The sequence below is a fragment of the Suncus etruscus genome, chromosome 15, assembly GCF_024139225.1.
Source record: "Suncus etruscus isolate mSunEtr1 chromosome 15, mSunEtr1.pri.cur, whole genome shotgun sequence".
Taxonomy (NCBI): Eukaryota; Metazoa; Chordata; class Mammalia; order Eulipotyphla; family Soricidae; genus Suncus; species Suncus etruscus.
In genome coordinates this window covers 26,527,924-26,551,886 of record NC_064862.1, presented here as the reverse complement: position 1 = coordinate 26,551,886, position 23,963 = coordinate 26,527,924, and the positions used below count along the sequence as shown (strand labels likewise).

At 41.9% G+C, this 23,963-nt stretch overlaps 1 protein-coding gene across 1 annotated transcript in view; it reads left to right on the top strand.

Moving 5' to 3' along the window:
- MED13L (mediator complex subunit 13L) overlaps positions 1-21,215 on the top strand; it is a 135,893-nt gene extending 114,678 nt beyond the window's left edge. The window contains exons 19-29 of the mRNA XM_049788762.1: positions 403-826; positions 1,315-1,534; positions 3,084-3,272; positions 5,618-5,841; positions 6,189-6,331; positions 9,916-10,074; positions 11,710-11,886; positions 14,407-14,564; positions 16,994-17,155; positions 18,473-18,585; positions 19,494-21,215. Coding sequence (XP_049644719.1) covers positions 403-826; positions 1,315-1,534; positions 3,084-3,272; positions 5,618-5,841; positions 6,189-6,331; positions 9,916-10,074; positions 11,710-11,886; positions 14,407-14,564; positions 16,994-17,155; positions 18,473-18,585; positions 19,494-19,626 — 2,102 coding nt within the window. The 3' untranslated portion in view covers positions 19,627-21,215. The remainder of the gene's footprint in view (positions 1-402; positions 827-1,314; positions 1,535-3,083; positions 3,273-5,617; positions 5,842-6,188; positions 6,332-9,915; positions 10,075-11,709; positions 11,887-14,406; positions 14,565-16,993; positions 17,156-18,472; positions 18,586-19,493) is intronic.
- The last annotated feature ends 2,748 nt before the right edge of the window (positions 21,216-23,963 follow it).

Sequence of the window (23,963 nt, the reverse complement as noted above, 5' to 3'; positions counted from 1 at the left end):
CAATTAATTGCTAGCCCAGATCCCCAGGAGAATTATAGAAATTTGTGTACTTAACACGTAGAAGCATAATGCACTGGGATGACTGCAGAGTAACCAACCTCTCGGTTTTCAATGAAGACATATAGAATTGGTCTGAAAGGAAAATGTTACAAATTATTAATTTTCTCTTCCTTTTCAAATAAAGCTCTTGTCCAGAATTTGTAACGAGCAGCTCATTGTTCATTTCCATATTCACAAAAAGTCTAAGTATGTCCTTGTGTGGAGATTGTATTTTAGATGTCATAACAGAATGTTTTATTTTAAGATTTTAATTTCTTAAAAAGTGATGGATTAGTCTCCATTTCTGATCCAACCTGCCCCAGCAGCACGCCATTAATCTGCACTCTGCCTATTTTCTTGTAGCACCTTATTTAGCCACTCTGCAGCTCGACAGCAGCCTGTTGATACCACCTAAGTACCAGACCCCACCAGCAGCCTCACAGGGCCAAGCCACACCAGGGAGTGCGGGGCCTTTAGCTCCAAACTCAGGACCAACTGCTGCGTCCACAGGCAGCGCATTCAATCCCACCTCGAATGGCAGTTCTGCAAACCCAGCCGCAGGCAGCTCCTCCTCTGTGCCCCCTGTGCCACCAGCCCCGTCCTCTGCCTCTGCTCCTGGAATGAACCAGATAAGCACTACCTCTTCTTCGGGCTTCACTGGTAGTGTTGGCGGCCAGAACCCCAGCACCGGGGCCAGTTCTGCAGAGAGAACGCAAGGGAATGTGGGCTGTGGCGCAGACACAGAGCCAGGGCAGAGCTCTCAGGCTTCGCAGGATGGACAGGAAAGGTATGGGGCCCTTGGAGGGAGGTCAGTGGCATCAGCTTGCACCCACACCTGCTTTCGTCACCTCCACTAGTCTCTCAGTCTGGGAATCTCCTCTCTTCGCTCAGAGACAGGAGTAGCGATCACTCTGGCTTCCATGTAAAGAAATTCAAGGCTGCTTTTTATAATCTAGCTTATAAACCTAAATTTTGATGAAAACTTACTAGTGTGAGAGTGGTTGTTATATTATGAGTATAATGAATATGGATATAGCAATAGTATTAAAAACACCATTGGAAATGTGGGAAAAAAGACATTGGAAAAGACTTTATAGTTTAGAGGAGTAGGTTGTCATTTTTTCTGTTTTTGGTGTTTGTTAGCTTGGGTTCCTTTTCCTTTGCAGTTAGCTTCCATATTAATGTTACATTTAATTTGTAATCATTATGGAGCCAGCATGACCGAGAGTGGATTTGCCTTTATTCCGATCATGTGACAGACGTCTCTCTCTGCAGCGCCACGGACAGGGAGAGAATAGGGATTCCCACGGAGCCCGACTCAGCCGACAGCCATGCCTACCCCCCGGCAGTTGTCATCTACATGGTGGACCCATTCACGTACACCTCGGAGGAAGACTCCACTTCTGGAAACTTTTGGCTCTTGAGTTTAATGCGCTGCTACACAGAGATGCTGGATAATTTACCTGAGCATATGAGAAATTCTTTCATTCTCCAGGTCACTATTTGAAAATTCACGTTTACTTTTGTGGTTGTAGTTCTAAGAATTAATACAAATTTGTAGAAGGAAAAAATTTTAAAGCTTAAGTATGAAAAATGGTGTTTTTACATAATCATTACTAACATTGAGTTTGATTCCTTCTTTATTTCCTATTTACAGAGTTGAGATCATAGTTTTAAAAAGGTTTTTAGTTCTTTTATACATAAGTATAATTTATACTTTTCATCTTAACATTTTAATGGCTATCTTCTGTTGCTATAATTGTAGATGTTTACTGTTATTTCTACTTTTTCACATTGGGTTGTTTTTTGACTCTTAGGCATAGATATTGATAAATATTACCAAATTTCTTTTCACAAAGTTCATAACTATTTATATTCAGTAGTGAATGAACAGGTGCATTTTCACTGTACCTCTACCAACTCTCCAATGTCATATTCTTTAAAAACTTAATTATTTGGGGCCAGTGAGGTGACGCTAGAGGTAAGGTATCTACCTTGCAAGCGCTAGCCAAGGAAGGACCATGGTTCGATCCCCCGGTGTCCCATATGGTCCCCCCAAGCCAGGGGCAATTTCTGAGCACTTAGCCAGGAGTAACCCCTGAGCATCAAACGGGTGTGGCCCGAAAACCAAAAAGAAAAACCAAAAAACTAAAAAAACAAAAAAAAACTTAATTATTTGGGACAGAAATAATACAGTAGGTAGGGCACTTGTCTTGCATGCAGTTGACTTAGGTTTGATCCCTAGTATCCCATATGGTCTGCTAAGCATGACCAGGATTAATTCCTGAGTGTAGAACCAGAAGTAATTTCTGAGCATTTCTATTGTGGCCCCAAAATAAAAAGCAACAAACAAATAAAAAAAAAACCTAAATCATTAATTGGGGGAAAATTATGTCTTGGTGTTTAGATTTTGAGTTCTCAATTAAAGCATTTTTTTTTTTTTTTTTTTTTGGTTTTTGGGCCACACCCTGCGGTGCTCAGGGGTTACTCCTGGCTGTCTGCTCAGAAATAGCTCCTGGCAGGCACGGGGACCATATGGGACACCGGGATTCAAACCAACCACCTTAGGTCCTGGATCGGCTGCTTGCAAGGCAAACGCCACTGTGCTATCTCTCCGGGCCCTAATTAAAGCATCTTAATTAAAAAATTGAAAGTTACTTAAATTGTTGATAGCTGTCATTGTTTAAAAGTTTGTGCTCAAGTGATTAGACGGTTGCAGAGATGTCATGCATATTTAGATAGATTATAAAAATGAGGAATAAATTTAAATGCAAGAGTTTTAAACGGGGACCATGACAGCACTAGAGAAAAATCTCTCAAATGGAAGAGTCATTTCTAAATGACATGTAACTTCACCAGCAAGACACCAATTTGGAACATAGACTCTGTGGCACTTGGAGGAGTTAAGACTAAATTATGTTTATGGCATTTACATACCTTACAGTTGAAATTCCCTCAGGAGTTCCACTCATGTCATTGCATTTCCCCACATTTTGTTAGCATGTATCTGAGCTGTCCGGTTTTGTTTGTATTTGTGCCCGTAGATTGTGCCTTGCCAGTACATGCTGCAGACAATGAAGGATGAACAAGTTTTCTACATTCAATACTTGAAGTCCATGGCATTTTCAGTGTACTGCCAGTGCAGGCGCCCTCTGCCTACACAGATCCACATTAAATCCCTCACAGGATTTGGGCCTGCTGCCAGCATTGAGATGACCCTCAAGAACCCAGAGGTAGGTGATAAATAGCACAGGAGAAATTTGTGAAAGGGCTACTTTCCCATGAAAGGTGCAAGCCAGAGGAGTGTTTGTACCCAGACTGTCAGCAGGCAAGTTGATGGCTTAGTTGAGCCTCCTTAGGCTACGTAAGACTTAGCAGAGGTCACTGATAACTTTGAGTTAAAATGAGCAAACTCCAATACCTTTTCTTTCAAGATTAAAAAAAAAATAAAACAAAAACCAAGTATACTCTGGGGGCCGGAGAGATAGCATGAAGGTAGTGAGTTTGCCTTGCATGCAGAAGGATGGTGGTTCGAATCCTGGCATCCCATTTGTTCCCCTGAGCCTGACAGGAGTGATTTCTGAGTGTAGAAATCAGGCAATTTCTGAGCGCTGCCAGGTGTGACCCAAAAACCAAACAAACAAACAAACAAACACCCAAGTACACTCTTGATGGTTTCTCATTTAGATCTAAGATGACATACATTCTTATCACTTTTATTTACAAATACTCAATTTTGTTGCTTTATTTTCTTCTTAATACTTTGAAGCAAGTCTTTTTTTGGTCAGTTCATCAAAGGATAGGCATTTGAGTTATTTCCCCTTTTTGTCTTGTGTGAGTAATGCCAACATGTATAAGTCTTTGTTTCAGGGTGTGTATGTTTGCGTGTGTGTGTGTGTGTGTGTGTGTGTACATACTTGTGTGCATGTGTATAATTTTTCAGTTCTCTTGGTAAATAATACCTCAGAAACTTTAACTGAAAGTTTAAGCAAGACATTTAATACCTCTTGGTTTGTGTTCTGTGTTCCTAAAATACAGAGATTGAATAAAAGCCTCTCCCAAGTCTCCTTCCACCTTTAAAATTCTGCAGTTTTGTTACCACAGTTTCTCATGCTTTATAGTTCAGAGACCAGCCACTACTATGGTCCGTAAATCCACTGGACTGCTTGTTTTGCCTGTGGCCACCTGGAGAAGAGTGACTTGTTGAACTTTTCAAATGAGAATGTTATGTGAGAGGTCACAAACAAAAAAAATACTACTCTCTGACCCTTTACACAAGTTTTCTGACCCTTGAATTATTGAACTATGTTTGATAACTATAAAAAAGATAATTATAGTTATATTGTGTCAGTTTATCTAAAGTATTTGTCTTTAGTTCATAGCTGATATTTTATTACATAACCACACATAATAAAGTATAATATACTAAAAAATAGTATAATATTCTTACTAAATAGTGCCCTATCATAAACATATGCATAATGGTTACTTTTTATGCTTTGGGGCACACCTAGCAGTGCTCAAGGTTACTTCCTGGCTCTATATTTAGAAATTACTCCTGGTAGACTCCGGGGACTATATGGTATGCCAGGGACCAAACCTGGGTCTTCCTTGTCCAAAGCAATCATCTACCTGCTGTACTATTGCTCTAATCCCCCTGTTTGGATACTTTTAATAAATTTTCATCAAGTAAAAGTGCTATGTGACGAGTGTCCAGAAACCTCTATCTAGTTTATCCAATACTAATTATTATCATGTCTAGAGAAATAGATTTACTGGTTTTTGAAATTCCCATATAAATAGATTATATCCCATTCTTTTCTATTTTCTTTACACAGTATAGAGATGTGTCCATTCTGTTACTTGTTTTGGTAGATTTTTTGTTCTCTACAATTTAACATTAGGTTTTATCATTCACTTTATTGTTGATGGGAATTTAGACGGTTATTGGAGCTATTTTGATTAATAATGTGAACATTGTTATATCTGTGTTTTGATAAAGAGCTACCCCATACTTTGTGTCATGGAAGTATATATTTGTTCAGCTTTAGTAGATATGTTAATATAATTTTCCCAAAGGGTTTGTATTACAAGCAATGTATGAGAGTTCTAATAGTCTCATTCTTACCAATATTTGTTGTTTTCCATCTCTCTATTTCACCATTCCTGTGGGTATATAGTGGTATTTCATTGTGGTTTTAATTTCCAATTTTGTAAAGTAGTTGGGCCAATTTACTTTGTAAAATAGTGATTTATTTTAATAAGGTAATGCTAACCTGATTAGGTACCCTCACTTATATCTCTAGGAAGATAACTTTCATATGCACCAACCTGCTCTATCTCTCTCTCTCCCTCCCTCCTTCCTCTCTCCCTCCCTCTCTCTCTCTCTCCCTCCCTCCCTCCCTCCCTCCCACTCTCCATCCTTCTCTCTCCCTTCTCTCTCTCTCTCTCTCTCTCTCTCTGAAAAAAGGGAAAACCTGTCATTACTTCCTCTTGGTTTCGCTCAGGGTGCTCTGGATTTTGTTGCTAAATGTTTAATGAATTTGCGTTGATAAATTCATTATGATTTTTATTTCAGCGGCCAAGCCCAATCCAGCTTTACTCCCCTCCTTTTATATTGGCTCCAATCAAAGACAAGCAAACAGAGCTGGGAGAGACATTTGGTGAAGCAAGCCAGAAATACAATGTGCTCTTTGTGGGTTATTGCCTATCTCACGACCAGCGCTGGCTGTTAGCCTCCTGTACTGATCTCCACGGGGAGTTATTAGAGACTTGTATTGTAAATATTGCTTTACCAAACAGGTGAGGAGCATTGGTTAATGATACATGTAAATTGATGCTGACTCTTTAGTTGGTTTGGTTTGGGAGTCACTGCCAGAGGAGCTCAGAGCTTCCTTCTGGCTCTTTGCTCAGGGATCACTCCTGGTGAGACTTGGGTATCAAACCTGGGTCAGCTTTGTGCAAGACAAGAATCTTACCCACTGTACTATTATTTCAACCCAGTGCTGACTTTTCTTAAATATAAATCATTCTAATTCACAGTGGGTACTTTGTGAGTGGGTAGATTCTTTGGAAATGTCCTTGTATTTTTTCTTACTAAATGATAAAATGATTATTTGAATACTTCCTCCCCACATTTTTTTTAATAGATCACGGAGGAGTAAAGTATCTGCACGTAAAATTGGACTACAGAAGTTATGGGAATGGTGCATTGGTATTGTCCAGATGACATCTCTACCCTGGAGAGTTGTGATTGGGCGGCTTGGACGTCTGGGACATGGGGAGCTTAAAGGTAAGAAGTACTTGAAACTTGATACACTGCTTCATGAAACAGCAAAACAGGGCTGAGCTAATGAAGAGATTGTAAACATACAAGAGAAATCAGTGTTTTTATATTTTCTAATAGGCCCCCAAAACTCATAAAGTTCTAAATACTAGTGCTGGGACATGATTCGACGAGTGTTGCATGTACTGTGCGTGTGGGAGGCTCTGAGTTAGACTCTCTGCACAGCATGGCCCCCAGGGCATTAGGTCTATCCCCATTCCAGAGTACCTTCAGACTGGCCCTGGTAGTCCCTCTACACTAACTATTGGGTCAGCACCTAGCTGAAGGGTCACATACTAAGACTAAGCATTGCCTGGAGTGCCCACAGACCCCTTGAGTTAGAGTGGTCTGTATAAAAACAAATTGGGTACTCAATTCAAATTTCTGATATTTATGTAGTGATTCAGTGAGGAAAACATTTTTTTTATTTCTTTTTTTTTTAATATAATTTTTATTTTGATCATAGTGTCTTACATATTGTTGACAATAACATTTTAGGTACATATTTACATAAAATCAAACATTTTATTACAGAATTATGATGTACAAAGTTGTAATGTCATACCAGCACTAACTTTCCTCCACCAGGGTTCCCAAGTTCCCTTCTGCCCTAGCAGGAGAAAAAAAAAATTTTTGGGGGGGGGGTTTTGGGTCACACCTGGCAGTGCTCAGGGGTGACTCCTGGCTCTTTGCTCAGAAATTTCTCCTGCAGGCTTGGGGGACCATATGGGATGCCGGGATTCGAACCAATGACATTCTGCATGAAAGGCAAATACCCTACCTCCATGCTATCTCTCCAGCCCCAACAGGAGAACATTTTTAATTAATTTATATTTTTGCTCTTTGGGCCACATCCAGTGGTGCCCAGGGATTATTCCTAGCTTTGCACTCAGGAGTCATTCCTGGCAGTGCTCAGTGAACCAGACGGAATGCTGGGAATCAAACCCAAGTCCACCGTGTGTAAGGCAAGTGCTCTGCCCACTCACTGTACTGCTGCTTTGGCCTGAGAAGAAAAATTTGTTTACATGAAAGTTTCATATCGAATTATGCATGATAGAAGCATAAATAAGAAAAGCTTTCAAATTCCTTCATTTAAATTTAGGATGGCTGTGGTGATCAATCTGGTATTTGTTATGTTTTGTTGGCACAGTAGCAAAATAATCCTGATTTTTACAAAGATGAGCAGTTATAAATTGGAACAGTTCATTCACATTACCTGGAAAGTGGAGAAGAAATGTTTCAAAATTGACGTCCCTAATACATCCACCATTTCATTCTGTCATTGTATCATAATAGTCCCAAACTCTGAAGAAGCCCATCATCGGCTGCTTTGCAGTCCTTTGGGAGCCTGGCTCATTCACTGCACTTGGGTCTTACATGAGCTGTACAGACAGGTCTATGTTTTGATGCAGGGACTACCAAGCAGTGCTCAGGATTTGCTCCTGGCTCTGTGCTCAGGGGTCATTCTTGACAGGGCTCAGAGGACCATCTGGGGTACTAGGGGCCCAACCTGAGTCAGCCATGTGCAAGGCAAGTACTATCTCAGGGGTTACTCCTGGCTTTGTACTCAGGAATCTCTCTCCTGGCGGTGCTCAAGCCCTCCCTTAGATTACTTTTTAAACCTTATTGATGCCCCATTTATTAGAAGTTCAATATATGCAGGTAGATGGAAGAATTTTTGTTTTATTTTTAAGATTTGCACATAAAGTAAGGCAGTGCCGGAAAATAGCGCGCTGGTCTTGTGTCCGCAAGCACATTGGAGCAGAATTCTTTTCTGTGACGAGCCTAGATAGTATTTTCAACCTGACAGACCTGCCGGTCTCAACTGTCCAGTCTGTGCTTCTAATGTGGGAGAATTTGTAACTCATTGACCTACATCAATGAGTGTGGCTGTGTCCATACTGGAATCAAGCTGAGTCTTTCTTAACCCTTGGGATGAATTAGAGCACAATGGGAAAGCAGGGGATTAAAAGGCTGCTCAGTAGTCCTGTCACTAGGCGATTTGGGAAATGATTAAAGTCAACACCTTCTGTTGCATAATTTCTAAAAGGGAGCAGGCTCGTGTTTCTTAGACAAGAGGAATGTGATGAAAGGAACTGATAAAACAGATTGAGAAAAATTTTTATTCCAAACAGTAAAATCATAGATGTTCCTGGAGCTACCATGCAGGAAGTTTGTTGGTTAACCTACGGTTATTTCCTGAGGGAATACAGGGTTTATGACACATGTTTCTGTGGGATAGTCATAGGAGTCCACAGGTCTCCGGATCAGCTTTGTGAGCTTCTCACTTATCTTACCAGCTTGTTAGCACTCACAGATATATCCACCTTTTCCTTTTATTTAAATTCAGAGTTTAGAGCTGGTTGACTTTTCTATGGCTTTTATTAACTGCGTTTTCTATTCCTGGCCACTCTTTCTTTAGTCGTTTTATTTGTGATTTGTTAGGAATATGAACAAGAACTCCTTTTGTTTTAAAGATATAATAGCTTATAGGAAGGAAAAAGAAGGTGGCAGCAGAGCAGTCTAGTGCAGATGGCATTTATCAGTAGGATGAGACAGACCAGGTGGGTTGCTGCAGGAATATGGCCCCCAGGTTCTGGCATGGGAGGGAGGACCAAGCAGGAATCAAGCTCTTTGAAACTCCTAGACTAGCAGAAGCCTTTGCAGATGTCTGAGAGACACTGTGCTTTTGATTGGAGGCAGTAAACATTAAAAATAAATCTGTGTGGGGGCTGGCACCAGATTTTAACAAGAGAGAGCATTCGCTTTCTATGTGCTCAACCTAGATTCAGTCTTCAATGTCGCATATCCCTGAGTGCAAAACCAGGAGTAGTCCCCAAGCACCTTTGGGTGTGACCTAAAAGCCTAAACCAAAACAAGAAAAAGAAATCTGTACCAGCTTATTGGTTTATTTGTGCTTCCAAGAATGGAATCTGGGATCTCACACTTGAAATTTGTGTCTACTAGTGAGCTACATCTTCATACTGTGTGACTTGAAGTCTGAGTGTAGCATCATGTGATACATGGCTTACTCAGTATTCTCAGCTCTTCGGAGCATGCTCAAAGAAACCTTTGTTTTTGCTGCTGCTTTCGTATCATGGAAATATCTAGCTTACGATTGTAAATCAAGTAAAGTTTACCTTCAACTATGCTCACATCCAAAGAAAAATGCTGATGGCATCATTGAAAGAACCAGGCTTGGGGGGGGAGGAGGAGGAGGAGGAAGAGGAAAAAGGATGAAATAGCAAACACTGGTGTCATCATCAAAAAGTAATTGAAGTCTGTGAATCTGCCTGGCTGTGTGCTGGGTACTTAGAGATCATCTCAGACATGATCAGTCTAAAGACTGAATAGGAGACCTTGATTCCTTTGCAACAGGAGTTAAGCAACGTTTTCTTTTCTAGCAAGGAGGGGAACCCATGCAAAATGGTATACCCTGGAGGGCTCGACAAAGAAAATTCCATAGCCAGAGAAATGTGCTTGAGCACTCCATATACTATGCATTTGTAATGGCAACTGAGACTTTGTGTGACTGTGATGTTTCATTTTAGACTGGAGTATCCTCCTTGGAGAATGTTCACTACAGACAATCAGCAAACGGCTCAAGGACGTATGCCGGATGTGTGGGATCTCGGCTGCAGACTCTCCTTCTATCCTTAGTGCCTGCCTGGTCGCCATGGAGCCCCAGGGGTCCTTCGTGGTGATGCCAGGTAACTCTCCTATTGTCAGTTTTGGTAATCAGGTATCAGATCAGTTCATTCCACTCAAACCTATGTGCACAAGCACCGAGTATATCTTTTATTATTGTGTAAGAGAAGACCTTAAGGCTCAAAATTGTTATCTATTTAGTCTCCTTTAAGGGACCTGGTATCCGGGTCTTGTTTGGTTTTGGGATTGATGGCTTTTGTTGTTGTTACTTTTAAATTTACTCATTATATCTATGATATATATTATTATAACAAGTATATGATAATATGTATAGCATGATAAATAATATGATGAATAAAAACAAACATTTATATATAATAGGATAATAAATATAAACATGTTTATTTATTTATCATTTATATTATATATTTATATGTAAAATATATTACTATATCTTAGGAGGAAGATTTACATTCTAGTTATGATCATGATGGCTAACTACTGGTAACTGATCCCAGCTAGGTTTTAATTTATGAAGGTTACCCTCGCAAAAACAGCTAAATTAGACACCAACTCAAACATACTTGAATATATTTCTGAAGACATGATATCCAAGTACTCTAGTGCTAAGCTAAATCCTTGCTCTACTGCATGAAATTAAAAATATATATATACCAACTAAGCTCTTTTATAATTTTCTGACTAAGCTTTATACGTTTATCATCTGTTTTTACCATCTTGATATTTCTCTGATCTGTCCACTCCTTCCTTGTAAAAGTCAATGAGAAGTGAATATCTCGGTTTGACTTGCTTGTTGAATCTTAGGCAAATTGTTGTTTGTACCATTTAAGCAGATTATATAACGTCTTTGAGGTTCTGTTATCATGAGCTGGGGCTAATACTTGCTTGAGGTGGCTAAATGATTAAATGAGGTGACATGATGAAGAATTTGGCAAGCATGAAGTAAATAGTGAATGTTAATAATAACATTAATTAGTTATTAAGTTGGCACCCTTTCTGTCATTTAGGGGAATAAAACTTTATATAGCTTGAGTGATCAGAGGGGAAAAGAAGAGGAAAATTGATTTTTAGAAATTAGTAATTAGGGGCCGGAGAGATAGTACAGTGAGCAGGGCTCTTGCCTTGCATGCAGCAAACCTGGATTTGATCCCCAGCAACTCATGGTTTCCTGAACTCTGTCAGGTGTGATCCCTGAGTGCAGCACCAGGAGTAACCTTCTCTGAGTGTGACTCAAAAACCAAAAAAGAGAAATATATAAGTACCATATTTTTCACTCTGTAAGACGCACCTGACCATAAGGTACACATAGTTTTTAGATGCTCTCCTCCCCTGCATTCAGGCGTCAGCTAGAGACATTCGCTCCATAAGATGCAATTTTTCGGGGGTGGGAGCCGTGCATCTTATGGTACCAAAAATACAGTTATTACTTCTTTGGTAGACTCCTCCAGTTTGTAGTGTAACATTATCCATGAGAAACGAGTCTTGGGTTCTGGTAGCTCTATGCTCTGAGTTCGTTTCTTTGAAGAGTCTTTAAATGTTGGTGTCAGCTCTAAATGTCTAACCAGCTGGCAGTTGTGTCTGACTCTTGTCAGCTCCTCTTAGGTCCTCTTCAGACTTCATTGCTGCGGTTGTGCTCCACTGCAACAAGGGGACTGACAGGAGTTTTTCTCTTTAAGATGCTGTCACAATGGGCTCTGTTTTTGGCCGAAGTACTGCGCTGAACATGCAGTCGTCGCAGCTTAACACCCCTCAAGACGCTTCTTGTACCCACATCTTGGTGTTCCCGACATCGTCAACCATCCAGGTGGCTCCAGCCAACTACCCCAACGAAGATGGGTTTAGCCCCAACAACGGTGAGTGAAATACCCCAAATTTATGAGAGCTCACTCTTTACCAAGACACAGAGCAAGAAGGTGATGCCCTTGTTCTGTCATGGGTCTCCGTGGTGAAATAGGTAATAATAGCAAAGGAAAATGAGGCTGAAATTTGAGGTTCATTTGGCTTTTGAAGGTGTCACTTTCCTATTTAATTTTTGTTTCACGGAAGACAAAAGATACCATCTGCTTGATAGAGTCCTAAACATAGGTGTCACTCTTTCAGTAAACATATCTTTGTTTTGTAGGGGGACCTCCCCTAATAGTTCTCGAGGAACCATACACTGCCAAAGGTCATGAGGTCCTGCATGCAAACTTCAAACTTGCATGCAAACCTGCATGCTTCAACTTTTTGAGCCAACTCTCTGACCCCTCTATAAAGTCTTACTGCTGTTGTTTTTGTTTTTTCTTTTTTGCATGTTTTAAATTGTTTTCTAACCAATTTAGATTTATAAAATGCTTGCAAAAATAGTGCATAGAGTTCTTGTTTAACATTTGTGTTTCTCCACTGTGCATATCTTACATAACCAAAGTCTCTGCCCAGACTTATAACATGTGGCACACAGGGAGAACAGCATTACAGATCACAGTGTATTGATTCAGTAACACCACCAGTGCTAGTGAGACTCTAACTTGGTGCCTGATAATTAATTCAAACTCTCAACCTTTACAGAGCGCAGCAGACCTGAAGTCAGTCCCAGGCTCCATGTGTTCCACTCAGTTTCTTGCTTACTGACTCATTTTCTCTAAGTAGAGTTGCCAGTATCAGTCCTCTGCCTCAGGGTAACATATCCCAGTGAGATTTTTGTTTTTAATCAAGTTATTTCAGTCCCTTTTTAAAAATTAACTACTATAGTATAAGCAACATGGTTACAGTAGTGTTAACATTTATGGTGTAGATTGTGCCTCCCACCTTGGAAATGTTAATCTGTGAAGACGCCCCTGTATCTGGCAGGCTGTGAAGCCCCAGTGCCTCTCCATTCTGCCTGCAGTTTCCAGAACCAGCCAAGCTGACCTGGCCCTGTTGGATCCTTAAGATGTCACATGCATCTTGTTGCCACTGAGGCTCTAGAATTGACCCACTACACATTTTTCCGAGACCATTTTAGATTTTTTTTGGTTTTGCTTTGTTTTTTTTATCTGTTATTTTGTGGGGGGAGGGACATATCCAGTGACCCTCAGGGGTTACTCCTGGCTCTGCACTCAGAAATTGATCCTGGCTGGTGCCAGTGGGGCATATGGGATGCCAGGGATCTAATCTGTGTCTGTCCTGAGTCAGCTGCGTGCAAGGCAAACGCCCTACTGACTTGGCCCCAATGTTTTCTTTTGTTTGAGTTTTGTTTTGAGGGCCACACAATGGCGGTGCTCAGGGGTTACTGATGGCTCTGTGCTCAAGAGTTACTCCAGGCAGTGCTCAGAGGACCATATGGATGCTTGGTCAGCCATATGCAAGGCAAATGCCCTGCCGTTGTGTTAGCACTCCAGCCTCCAACTCAGATTATTTTATATCCATCTCATTCCCTTCACATGATTGAAGGAAGTGACATCTCCTGCCCACTCACCTGTTCCAGAGAAAGCAGAACTTTTCTACCTATGAAGCCCGGAGAGAGACAGTCAGGAGCTTCCCTCAAATCTGGGGTGGCTTTTCCATGGAGGTTCCAGCAATTGGCCAACAGTTTTTTTCTTTTTCTTTATTTCTTGCTTGGTACCACACCTAGCAGTGCTCTTGGCTCTGCCCTCAGAACACCATATGAAGTGGCAGGGAACAAATTTGGGTCAACCCAAATTTGCTAGGTAAATGACATCCCCACTGTACTTTTGCTCCAGCCCCTGTGTTTTTTCTTTTTAAAAAGGGAGGCAGGGAGGGAGGAGAGAGAGAGAGAGAGTTTGATTGATTCTGTGGTGAGGTGTAAGTGAAATTTGATCACCAGTGAATAATAAGAAAGAAATAGAGCCGAAATGTTTATGGTGTGTGAGTTGTATTTGTTTGCAAATATTCGGCTAAGTGCCCTCTTAGTTTTATAATGCAGGAAAGGATTTCTTAATGAAAAGAATGCTTTGATCTGCTCTGGGGTTATGCCTCTAGTTCAGGGCACATTAAAGTGGATTGACATGCACCAAGTCAGCCTCCAATATTTTAAATGCAAATCAGATACAAAGATAAGAGTCTTGCATCGTATCAATTCTGACTTTGTTTAATATTTAAATCTCTGCTTTCCTTGTTTTGTCATCTTTTTATATGCCTTTGTGGAGGTCATCAAGGGTAGTGTTAATACTTTGTAATAGGAGATCACTGACGTAAGTATAGAATGTGAGAGTAATTAGCATCCAGTACAGACTCATGAATGTTTACGATGTCAACAGTATATACCTGTAGCAATCACAGGCCAAAAAAAGAGTATCTTGATGAAGAAGAAATAGAAAAGAAAAATGAATGTCTTCAAAAGAGGAAATAGAGATTTTTCTAACCTTTGTGTTTTTCCCCTCCTCGTCTTCTAGATGACATGTTTGTGGACCTTCCATTCCCAGACGATATGGACAATGATATTGGCATATTAATGACTGGGAACCTCCATTCCTCTCCCAACTCTTCTCCTGTCCCTTCCCCTGGCTCTCCGTCTGGAATCGGCGTGGGCTCCCACTTCCAGCACAGTCGGGTAAGGAGGGTCTGTCAGAGATATGTTTAAAGAGTGTGCAGGTGAACCATCCTGTAGAACCGTGATCTTCCTTTTTCTACATGCACCTTTCTTCTCAGTGGGACAGTGGTTCTGTAAGTGTTTCACTTTAAATAAAAACAGGAATCTGAAAGAAATTTGTTATGATTCCTGATGAGCATGTTTTATTGAAAAAATGACCTGTCACAGCTCCATGGAATTTGTATGATGACTGTTGCTTTTAGCAAAAAAAAATTTTTTTTGTTTAGTTTGTTGTTCCAGCTTCACAGTTATTTGTATTTGTTTGCCAAATGGGCAGCTTTTCAGAGGCTAATTTGTCAGTCCTTAATTGCACAGGAACTGATCTTATTCAGGAGTACATTGTTGGTGAAAAGCACCTGAGTGACTTTCCTTGTTTGGTGTCTTGGTGCTGCTCGTCCTGTCCTGATCATTTCTGTAGCCAGCCTGCAGACGTGCCCACTTGTGCTGATGTGGCAGAAATGCCTGGTTTAAAGTCTGCCAACGTAAAAACCAGAGCTTAGAACTAGTTTCCTCTTTAAATATCACCAGAGGTGATTTAACAGAAAATTGAGGAGTTAAAGATGGTGCAAAATTTTTTCAAAGTGAGGTAATCCGTGCTTATAATTGTGTCCAGTTTTGTGTTATTGTTGGCTTTTGTCTGTTTTGTTGTTGAAGGTAACTCCCAAGTTGATGTTCAGGAAGCTTGAGGGATATTCCTAGTGATATTTGACCAACCCAGCCAGCAGTCCAGTACTAGGGCACAAGAATGGCATGCTTCTCAGGCCCTGTGATGCTGGGCATCACCAGGGCCACCCTTGCAATGTCCAGAGTCCATGAGCTATCCACATGCTCCAGTCTCCAGGGCTGACCTTGTGGTGCTTGGGAGGCCAAAGGGTGCAGAGATCAGAGCTGGGTCATGTGTTCCAACCCTGTCCTGTATCCCAACTCTGTTGTGCATTTTTTTTAAAGTAATGAGATTGAGGGTTTAAGACACTGTCCTATAACTATGTCAAACCTCTTCAAATCAACACGTGCAAATAACCCTTCACACACACACACACACACACACACACACACACACACACACACACACACACAGCTGCACTTGGGGGTCTCAGGTTTTTGTCAAGTGGACTCTGAAGAAAGAATGACGAGAAGTAAATATAAACTTCTAACCACAGAACAGATGGCGCCAGAACAAATATCTCAGCAATGCCCTGGTTATACAGACTGACCTGCTTTCCCCTCTGGAGTGAAGAGAGGTCAAATATCTTCATTTTTTTTTACAGTTACTTGCCAGCTAGTGATAATTTATTGGCCCATCAGAGAGTTCCCCAAACAAACATTTTATGTAGGCTTGTTGTCCTTTAGGATCATTGTGAGTTCTTCAGGCAGGGAGCTTAACCACCAAGACTGCATGCCCTAGAATGGGATTCATGTAGCTCTCAGTGGAGCTAACTAGCTTTGTGTCTTGGGGCTGGCATATTCTGCCTCCTCATTCTTCATGACCTTATCTGTAAAATGGGTGTAATAGTTACCTCCCAGCACCAGTTGTTGTGATGCAGTTTATTTATTAACAGAAAACTGGTACTGGAAGTGCAGCATTGGTTGATCAGAAACAGGATATATGTGCTGTCTCTTGGAACCGGAAACCCCAAATTTTGTAGTTGAGTGAGTTCAAGCACTCAGGTGGCCTTTTCAGTCCCAAGACTTTCAGCATTTCCTTTTTATGAATCATTAAACACTTTTTGCTGTTCAATTAAGACATTCCAGCAGGAAAAAAAGAATTTGCTTAATTTGTTGCAGTAAGTTTTTAACTAATTGAAAAGCCATAAAATTTGGAGTAGTTAGTTGGAAATGTTTTTCCTTGGGCCAGAAATATTATTGCATACGTGAGCAGGGCATTTTCAACTCTTGAAACCAGAAAACAGGGGCCAAGATGAGGAATCTGTCCTGTGCAGGAAGAGACAGGAGAGCTGCCACTGCTGGCAGGGTCAGAAGGTGCCAGGTGGGTGCTCTGAGCAGTGGCTCTAGATGGCCCAGTGCCCTGTGTGGTGGCACTAGCTTACTGTGAGAGTATGAGGTAGTGTCAAAGGTCCAACACTCTTCGCAGATTCTTTCTTAAAATTCTACAGAACGAATCAGACATTCTACAGAAAATAGCCTGAGCAGATCTTCTCTTATTTAGCTGCTGTGCCTTTTGGGGGTTCCTTTAGCCTGCTGCGTAAACCCCATCAGAACCTGTGTTTGCTGTGAGGAACTGGGTCTCCCTGGCAGCCTCGATGCTGCCCCTGGGTTTTGAAGAAAATCCTTCTGGAAAAGACCGTTAAGACTCCAGGTGGTGGGCAGACTGGTCTAAAGATGATCTTTAGGCTCTCCTTGGGATAACTGCTGACCATTTTGTCTTTCAGAGCCAGGGTGAGCGTCTCCTTTCTCGGGAAGCGCCTGAAGAGCTGAAGCAGCAGCCTTTGGCTCTTGGGTATTTTGTATCAACTGCCAAAGCTGAGAATCTCCCCCAGTGGTTCTGGTCATCCTGTCCTCAGGCTCAAAACCAGTGCCCCCTCTTCCTGAAGGTTTGTGTGCGGGCATGTTGCAAGTTGGGGAGGGTCTGGGCAGTGACTCCGGCTCACGGTCAGTTTTGGTTCGAACTTCCTGTCATGGTCACTCTAGTCTTACCTGATTTCCAGTTTCTCTCATGTCCATGAATACACTGACTTTAATTACAGTTGGAAGTAGAGAATAGAACTTAGGAAAGGAGCCCCAAACCATGTCATAAGAAAAATGACACATGTTCCTACGAAGGGGACTTGGTGGGCTGAAGAGCGTTACTGGAAATGAATGTGGTGTGCTTTGGGCCTGGTGCCCCTCCTCAGCCAGATCATGTTCCTGGGCCAGTGATCCCAGAGCGGAGGGACCAGTACTGGCTGTGCCCCTTGCACAGGCTTCCTGCCTTCAGCAGTTGAACAGGGCTGGCATTCTCGGAAATTTATAATAATCCAGTTTAAAGCACCATTTGCTTTCAGTTGGGTGAATGAACCTAGACTAAGATTGCTTTTCACCTGTAGTCTGGTTGATGCCTTGGTTGTTGCCTCACTGTACCAGCAGAGCCGTGGAAGAGCTTGAGATAGTAGCAATAGGTTTCAGCAAATTCATGAAAAAACACTTAGCAACCACTATATGGAGCTGCTAGAGAAGCAACTTCATCATCTGAAAATGGGAAAGGAAGCACTTATATTGTGCAGTGATATTTCTTAGCTTTTTGGGGGAAAACACACCCAGCGATGCTCAGGGGTTACTCTCTGCACACAGGAATGATTCATGCTAGTGCTTAGGACCATCTGGGGAGCTAGTCACTCAAACTCAGATCAGCCACATGCAAAGCAAAACCCTACACACTATCTTCAGAACTCCAGTTATTCTTAGTTTTTATGGAGCAAACCATGATGTAGCAACTAGTTAAGAAGTAACATGGATCATGTGGATGGAGCATCCAGTCAGCCATCATGTTACTTCAAGTGGGACAGTATGTGCTTGGTTCCACTGGTGTGGTGTAGTAAGAAGGCACAGCTCTGGCTATGAAGTATTCCTGCCACTCACACTGACCCTAATATGGAGTTCAGGGTGGTCAGGAGAGAAGCCACTACAAAGGCACCATATCGAGGCTCAAGGGAATCACAGACCATGAGAGACCATGAGAGCGCCTCACTTGAGGTGCATTCGAATTTCCAAAGCCAACTCTCCCAGTTTTAGGGTCTAGAATTTGGGGTAGTGACCAAGCAGTGGAAATCTGTAAACTTGGAGACACCTGTTTTTGAGACCTGGAGTAGACACAGTTCTGGCCTCTAGTAGGTGCGGGCTGAGCCAGGAGTCACCGTCTCTTCTCTCTGCAGGCTTCGCTGCATCACCATATTTCTGTAGCACAGACAGATGAACTTCTCCCTGCCAGAAATTCTCAGCGGGTTCCACACCCTTTGGACTCCAAGACCACATCTGATGTTCTAAGGTGAGTTCAACTCGGGACATACCATCCACTGTGCAGTGACCTTCCTTTATTCTCGTATCCCCAGTGGCTGTGGCCTTGGCAAAGCCACCTGTCACGAAGGGAGAAGGGTGAGGAGCCTGAGGGTGGGGGGAAGGGGTGGAGCCCTGCACAGAGGCATTTCATGCCCATGAAAATGGATCAAAACTGGAGGTTTGGGAAAAGGGTCCTGGAACTTAAAGCACTTGGCTATGAAAAAGTTTTTTCCCCCTCCTGGACACAGACTATATAAATAAAATGAACGTGAACATAAGTTGTATAGTTGGGAAGACCCTCCCCATAGTGCACAAGGAGGCCAGAAACATCTTTCTTATCAGCTTTTTCTAATGTGTTCTGACTCTTAGGTGATTTGAAAATTATAGTCAATCAAGAATCTGATCACATAATTTTAACTTCCTAGCGGAACACTGTCCCATAGAAATATTATGAGCTGTGTGTGTAGTTTAGGTTTTTCTATAAGCCACACTGACATATTTAAGAAGAAATCAGTAAAGTTCATTTTAACATAAATTTTGGCTCCTTATGTCAAAAATATTATTCCAGCAGTAATCGATCTAAAACTACGCCTGTGTTTTTTTACATGCTCCTAAAATATTCTGGCTCTGAATTGCACTGCCTGCTTTATTTATACTTGGGCCATATCTGAACTCACATGTGGCTGGTGGCCTCTCGGCTTTTTTAGCAATTGGCAGTGGAGGTGTAATGGGGGTGTGGGGGGGCAAGGGAAAAAAAAGGAAGGGAAAGTGCCCAGACAGATTCAGGAATCCCTCTCGGCCTTCTGCCTGCTGGCCCGCCCAGGGTTTGAGAACCACAGAGCAGTCTCCCTCCCCTCTGGCCCTCCTCAGACCCTGAAAGCTGCATTCTCTCTGCAGGTTTGTGTTGGAGCAGTACAATGCGCTCTCGTGGCTCACGTGCAATCCAGCCACCCAGGACCGTACCTCCTGCCTCCCCGTCCACTTTGTGGTGCTCACCCAGTTGTACAATGCCATCATGAATATACTTTAATCGGAAAGCACTTGTCCTCTCTGGCTCAGTTCCTCGTCCCCGCAGCCTCCGTCCAAGGGACTGCGTGTGACATGTGAATGCGCACCTCTTCCTCCTCCTCGTGAGACCACGCTCCACATCCTGCACTGAGTCCTTCTCGGGAGGCTCCTGTCATCTCTGCAGTGTTGGTTTCCAGAGTGACTCACTGACACTTCCCTCACGGGCCTGGAGACTTCCATTAGCTGTGACTTTCAGCCAGTGTTGTGGTGTCTGTTGCCCCAGACCACTGGTCCACAGGAAGGAAGGGGTGTTTGGGGGAGGTTTTTAAAGAGGGAAATGGAAGAGACAGTATCCTTTTGCACAAGACTCTGTTTTCAGTCTCTTTTAAAATAAGGGCACCTGAGCCCTGTGGATGAAATCCTCTTTACTGGTGTATGGCCTGTGGGTTACCCGAACTCCATAATCTGGGACTTTTTCCAAATAAGACCTAGCTCACGTAGGTGATTGCATCATGGAGTTTCTGTCTCCCTCGTGCTCCCAACCAGCCGGCATCGCGTGAGCGAAGCTTTGGTTGACTACCTACCTGTGTGTAGATACAGAAGGTCTGGAGACATCTTTATTTTGTTTATTTATTTTAACTTGTTTCACCATAAGATATTTGTGACTTTCTTTTCATTTTTTTTTTTTTTTTTCAATTCGCAAGGACCAGGTACAGTAGCCGAAACCCAACTCAGATCCACCCTAGGATTCCTGACTACATACCTCTCTCCTACAAGCTGGAAAAGGAGTGAAAGCAAAGTGGGGAGATGAAACCTAACCAGTGATCTGCTCAAAACCACCCAGCAGTAGGCTTGGTTCTGAGTAGACTAGGCAAAATATTCTGCCACGTTCCTTACCAAGAGTGGCCAGCATGCTGTGAAGGATCCCTTTTTTATACACAGAAAGCAGGCATGCTAGGTCAGAGCCACGGAGGCAAGTACCTTCATCCGTTTTATATTAGTCACAGTGGAGATATATTTTCTAATGAATTCGTATGGGAAGCCAGATCTCTCCTCTCATTCAATCAAAAGGGACTCATGTACATATCACAACCAAAAGTGTTTGCTCCGAAAAGCAGTAAAAAGATCGCGAATTTTTTTTCGGACCATAGGAATATTATTTCAAATAACTATTACAATTTAACCATTAAATTAGTACTTGAAGTTGAGCCTTCACGTGGGACTTTTTAAAGTTTAAAACAAAAGCCTTTTGAAAGCATTAATGGCTAACAAATATTTCCTGGCTCCCCGTTCTGGCCCGAGAGGAGCTATCTAAGACTATTGCTAACCCTTCTGTGCTGTAAGTTCTGTCTGCCTCGGGCTCGCTCTGGGAGCTGCACTTGGTGCTCAGCAGGATGCTGAGCCCTGGTGATCTGTGGAAAGAATCATGCAAATTTTAAAAGTTCTTCCAAGAGACTTCCATATCCTGCTTGTTAACAAAAAAAAATGAAAAAAAGAAAAAAAAAAGAAAAATGTAATAATTGATATGATTTTGTAAAAGTATTTTTCTTGAAATAATCTAACGTTTAAAACATTATATTAAAAAATGTGTGGTGGGAATGTGAAAGCAGAGAAATAACTTGTAAATGGATCATTTTGTTCTCTGTCCCACCAACCGAAGGGCGGGGTGGGAGGGTCTTTCGCAATGTATAGGTTAAAAAAAATCTGATATATCAAACCATTTGTATCTAATGTGTACAGTGTAAAATTGACTTTAAAAATATTGCAGTGCTATTTTTTCTTAATCAGAAAGGAAAAATTCTCAAGGCCTTTTGAAGAGCATAAGATGATGAAGATTGTAAACTTGTATAAAATTATCTTGGTGAGAAGACAATTGTAAAGTAGATATTTGTAATCTTTTACCACTTTGGAGTTGCTTTTTTTCCCAGAATTCATCAGAACTTTGAATTTTTTTTAAAAAAAAAATACCAGGCTGTTTTTAATGCAGGGGCTTTTCTTCCCTAGAAACCCAATTCTAAGCAAAAAGAAAAAAAAACAACAAAAAAAAATAAAAAATATAAAACCCCTACAAAAATTTTAAAAAAAGGCAGAAAAGGGTAGTTTTCATCTGGTGTCTTTTATTTAAGTTTTTTAAGTTAAAAGCTGGTGACATATTTATACGTTTTTGTGCAAAAATAAATGAATGGCAATAGATTTTAAAAAATCTTATTATGTACTTCTGTGTGAAAAGTCTGTATATTTCCCTTAAATATGCATTATTTTACTTGTGAGTTTTTTACAGAATTAATCTGAAATGTACAAGCCCTGGATTTGCTACAGAGTGAGAAGTTATTTTATTTTTCTTTTTATTTTTAATTTTGGAAATCCTGCAGAAATCAGAACTCTTAACCAAGGTCTGAACTCAAAAAGGGGAAACGGGGAGGGGACAGGGTGGGATGGCCCAGCATGCTCGTGTGTATATTTCAGAACCTTTTTTAAATGTAAAAGCTGTACATTTCTGGGAAGTTCTGAATTTCTTTGTTTCCTTTTTTCCTTCAAGCATTTTGCAGTGAGCTTCTTTTATATATAGCAAACGATTTGAAAGAATACAAAAAAATATGTGAAGTTCATTTAAAAAAAAACTACAGTATAGCGCTGGTACAGTACACTAAAAAGACTTTGATAAAAAAAAAACAATACTAAAAGGCCTCCATTTTAAATGTCATTCATATATACCTTGTGAATGAGAGCTATATACTTTTACACACTTTTTTAGAGGAATAAATTATTGAATTACTGAAACTTGGAGTGGCTTTTTTCCCCCCCCTCACTTTTTTTTCTACCTTGGTTAAATGATCTGTGTGTGAAACTGTCTTAAGTATTAGATTTGGAGTCAGAAACTGCATTCAGACTCGAATGGACATAGAATTTTATTGCTCTAGTCATTCCAATAGTGGTCTCACATTCTAAGGTAAGTGTTTTAGCAAGTGCTCTTCTCTCCCTCTCTCCCTTTCCCCTCTCCCTCTCCCCTCTCCCCTCTGTCCCCTCCTTCCCTTCTCTCCCCTCTTATCCCTCTCGCCTCTATCTCTCTGTCTCTCTCTCCCTCTCCCCCTCCCCTTCTCCCTCTTCCTCTCCTCCCCCACCTCTATTGAATTAGGACCCCAAAGTTGAGTTCTTCAACTGGTTTTTAGTAGATCAGATCTAAAGGCACCTCCAGACTGTCCCAGCCAGTTCCATTTTGCTGATCCATAAAAATCAGTAATATTCCAGCTAGAGAGCTCATTCTACTGGATGGACTTTCACAAGCCTCCCCTTCATGGGAGAGACCATATCCACTTGCGAGCACCACATGGTCCCCCTCCCAGTACCTCCTGCAGCTACTCTTGAGCTGGGACCTGCCTTCAAATATCAGGGCTGTGGCCCCCACCCCGATGAAAACTAGATGCGACCCTGTTGACGTCCCGACTCGAGGGCTCTGGCATAGTGGGTGCCGTTGCCTGTGTGCTCACACCCACTTCTCCAACTCAGCGATGGGCAAGCACATTAGCAGGGTAGAATCGCCACTGGTGCCGTGCATATTGGGACTGGGGGTGCACCCAGGCGTCAGTGGAAGAAAACAGAGACGCTGCTTTGCCACTTTTAAGCCTCTGCCTGTGTTGAAATGTTCGTTATTCTGAGTCTCCTGTTTGCCGACTCTAGCAGGTCAATTGCTGGATGTCCCTGGGCTCCGAATGTCCAACTGAGGGCCCAGCAACCACCTGAGAAGTGCTTTGGAGACAGAAACTAGTCTTGTGACCGCTGTGCTTCCAAGAAGGCTGCGAATAGTGAGGCCACTTTCTCAGTCATTAACAGAAGTCTTGGTCTCGCATCAGTCACTGCATGTCCTCGGAAAAATGGCATTTATGGTTTTGTTGGAAAGTTGATGTGGAAAAAAGAAGTCAGCTCACACGGAAGGAATCGGCATTATTCTAGGACCTGCCTTTGTTGTCTACTATTTTGCTTCGAGGCCTGTTGACACCGGGACTTCCCTATACGTGCAATGTAGTTTCCAGCACCGTTTGGGTTTGCTCTGTGTGGAGATCCCCACAGTTGGTAACTTGCCCAGAGCATCATTGAAGAGCTGCTGCTCTAGATCGGATGGAATCTGCTCAGTTGTGGTGCTTTTTACAAGTGTCCCTTAACTGGGCCCTGGTGCCCACTCACTGCTCAGAATTAGTGACTGTGGAAGTGATTTGTACCAGGAACTCCGTTTCCAGGAACCACCACTGGCTATGCCAGTTTTGATAACAATGACTAAATCCTACTTAGGAAACCATCAGTTTCCAGCCATTAAAATTGCTCAGGCTGTTTGGTACCAATGGGCACCCTCTGGGAAGGTTC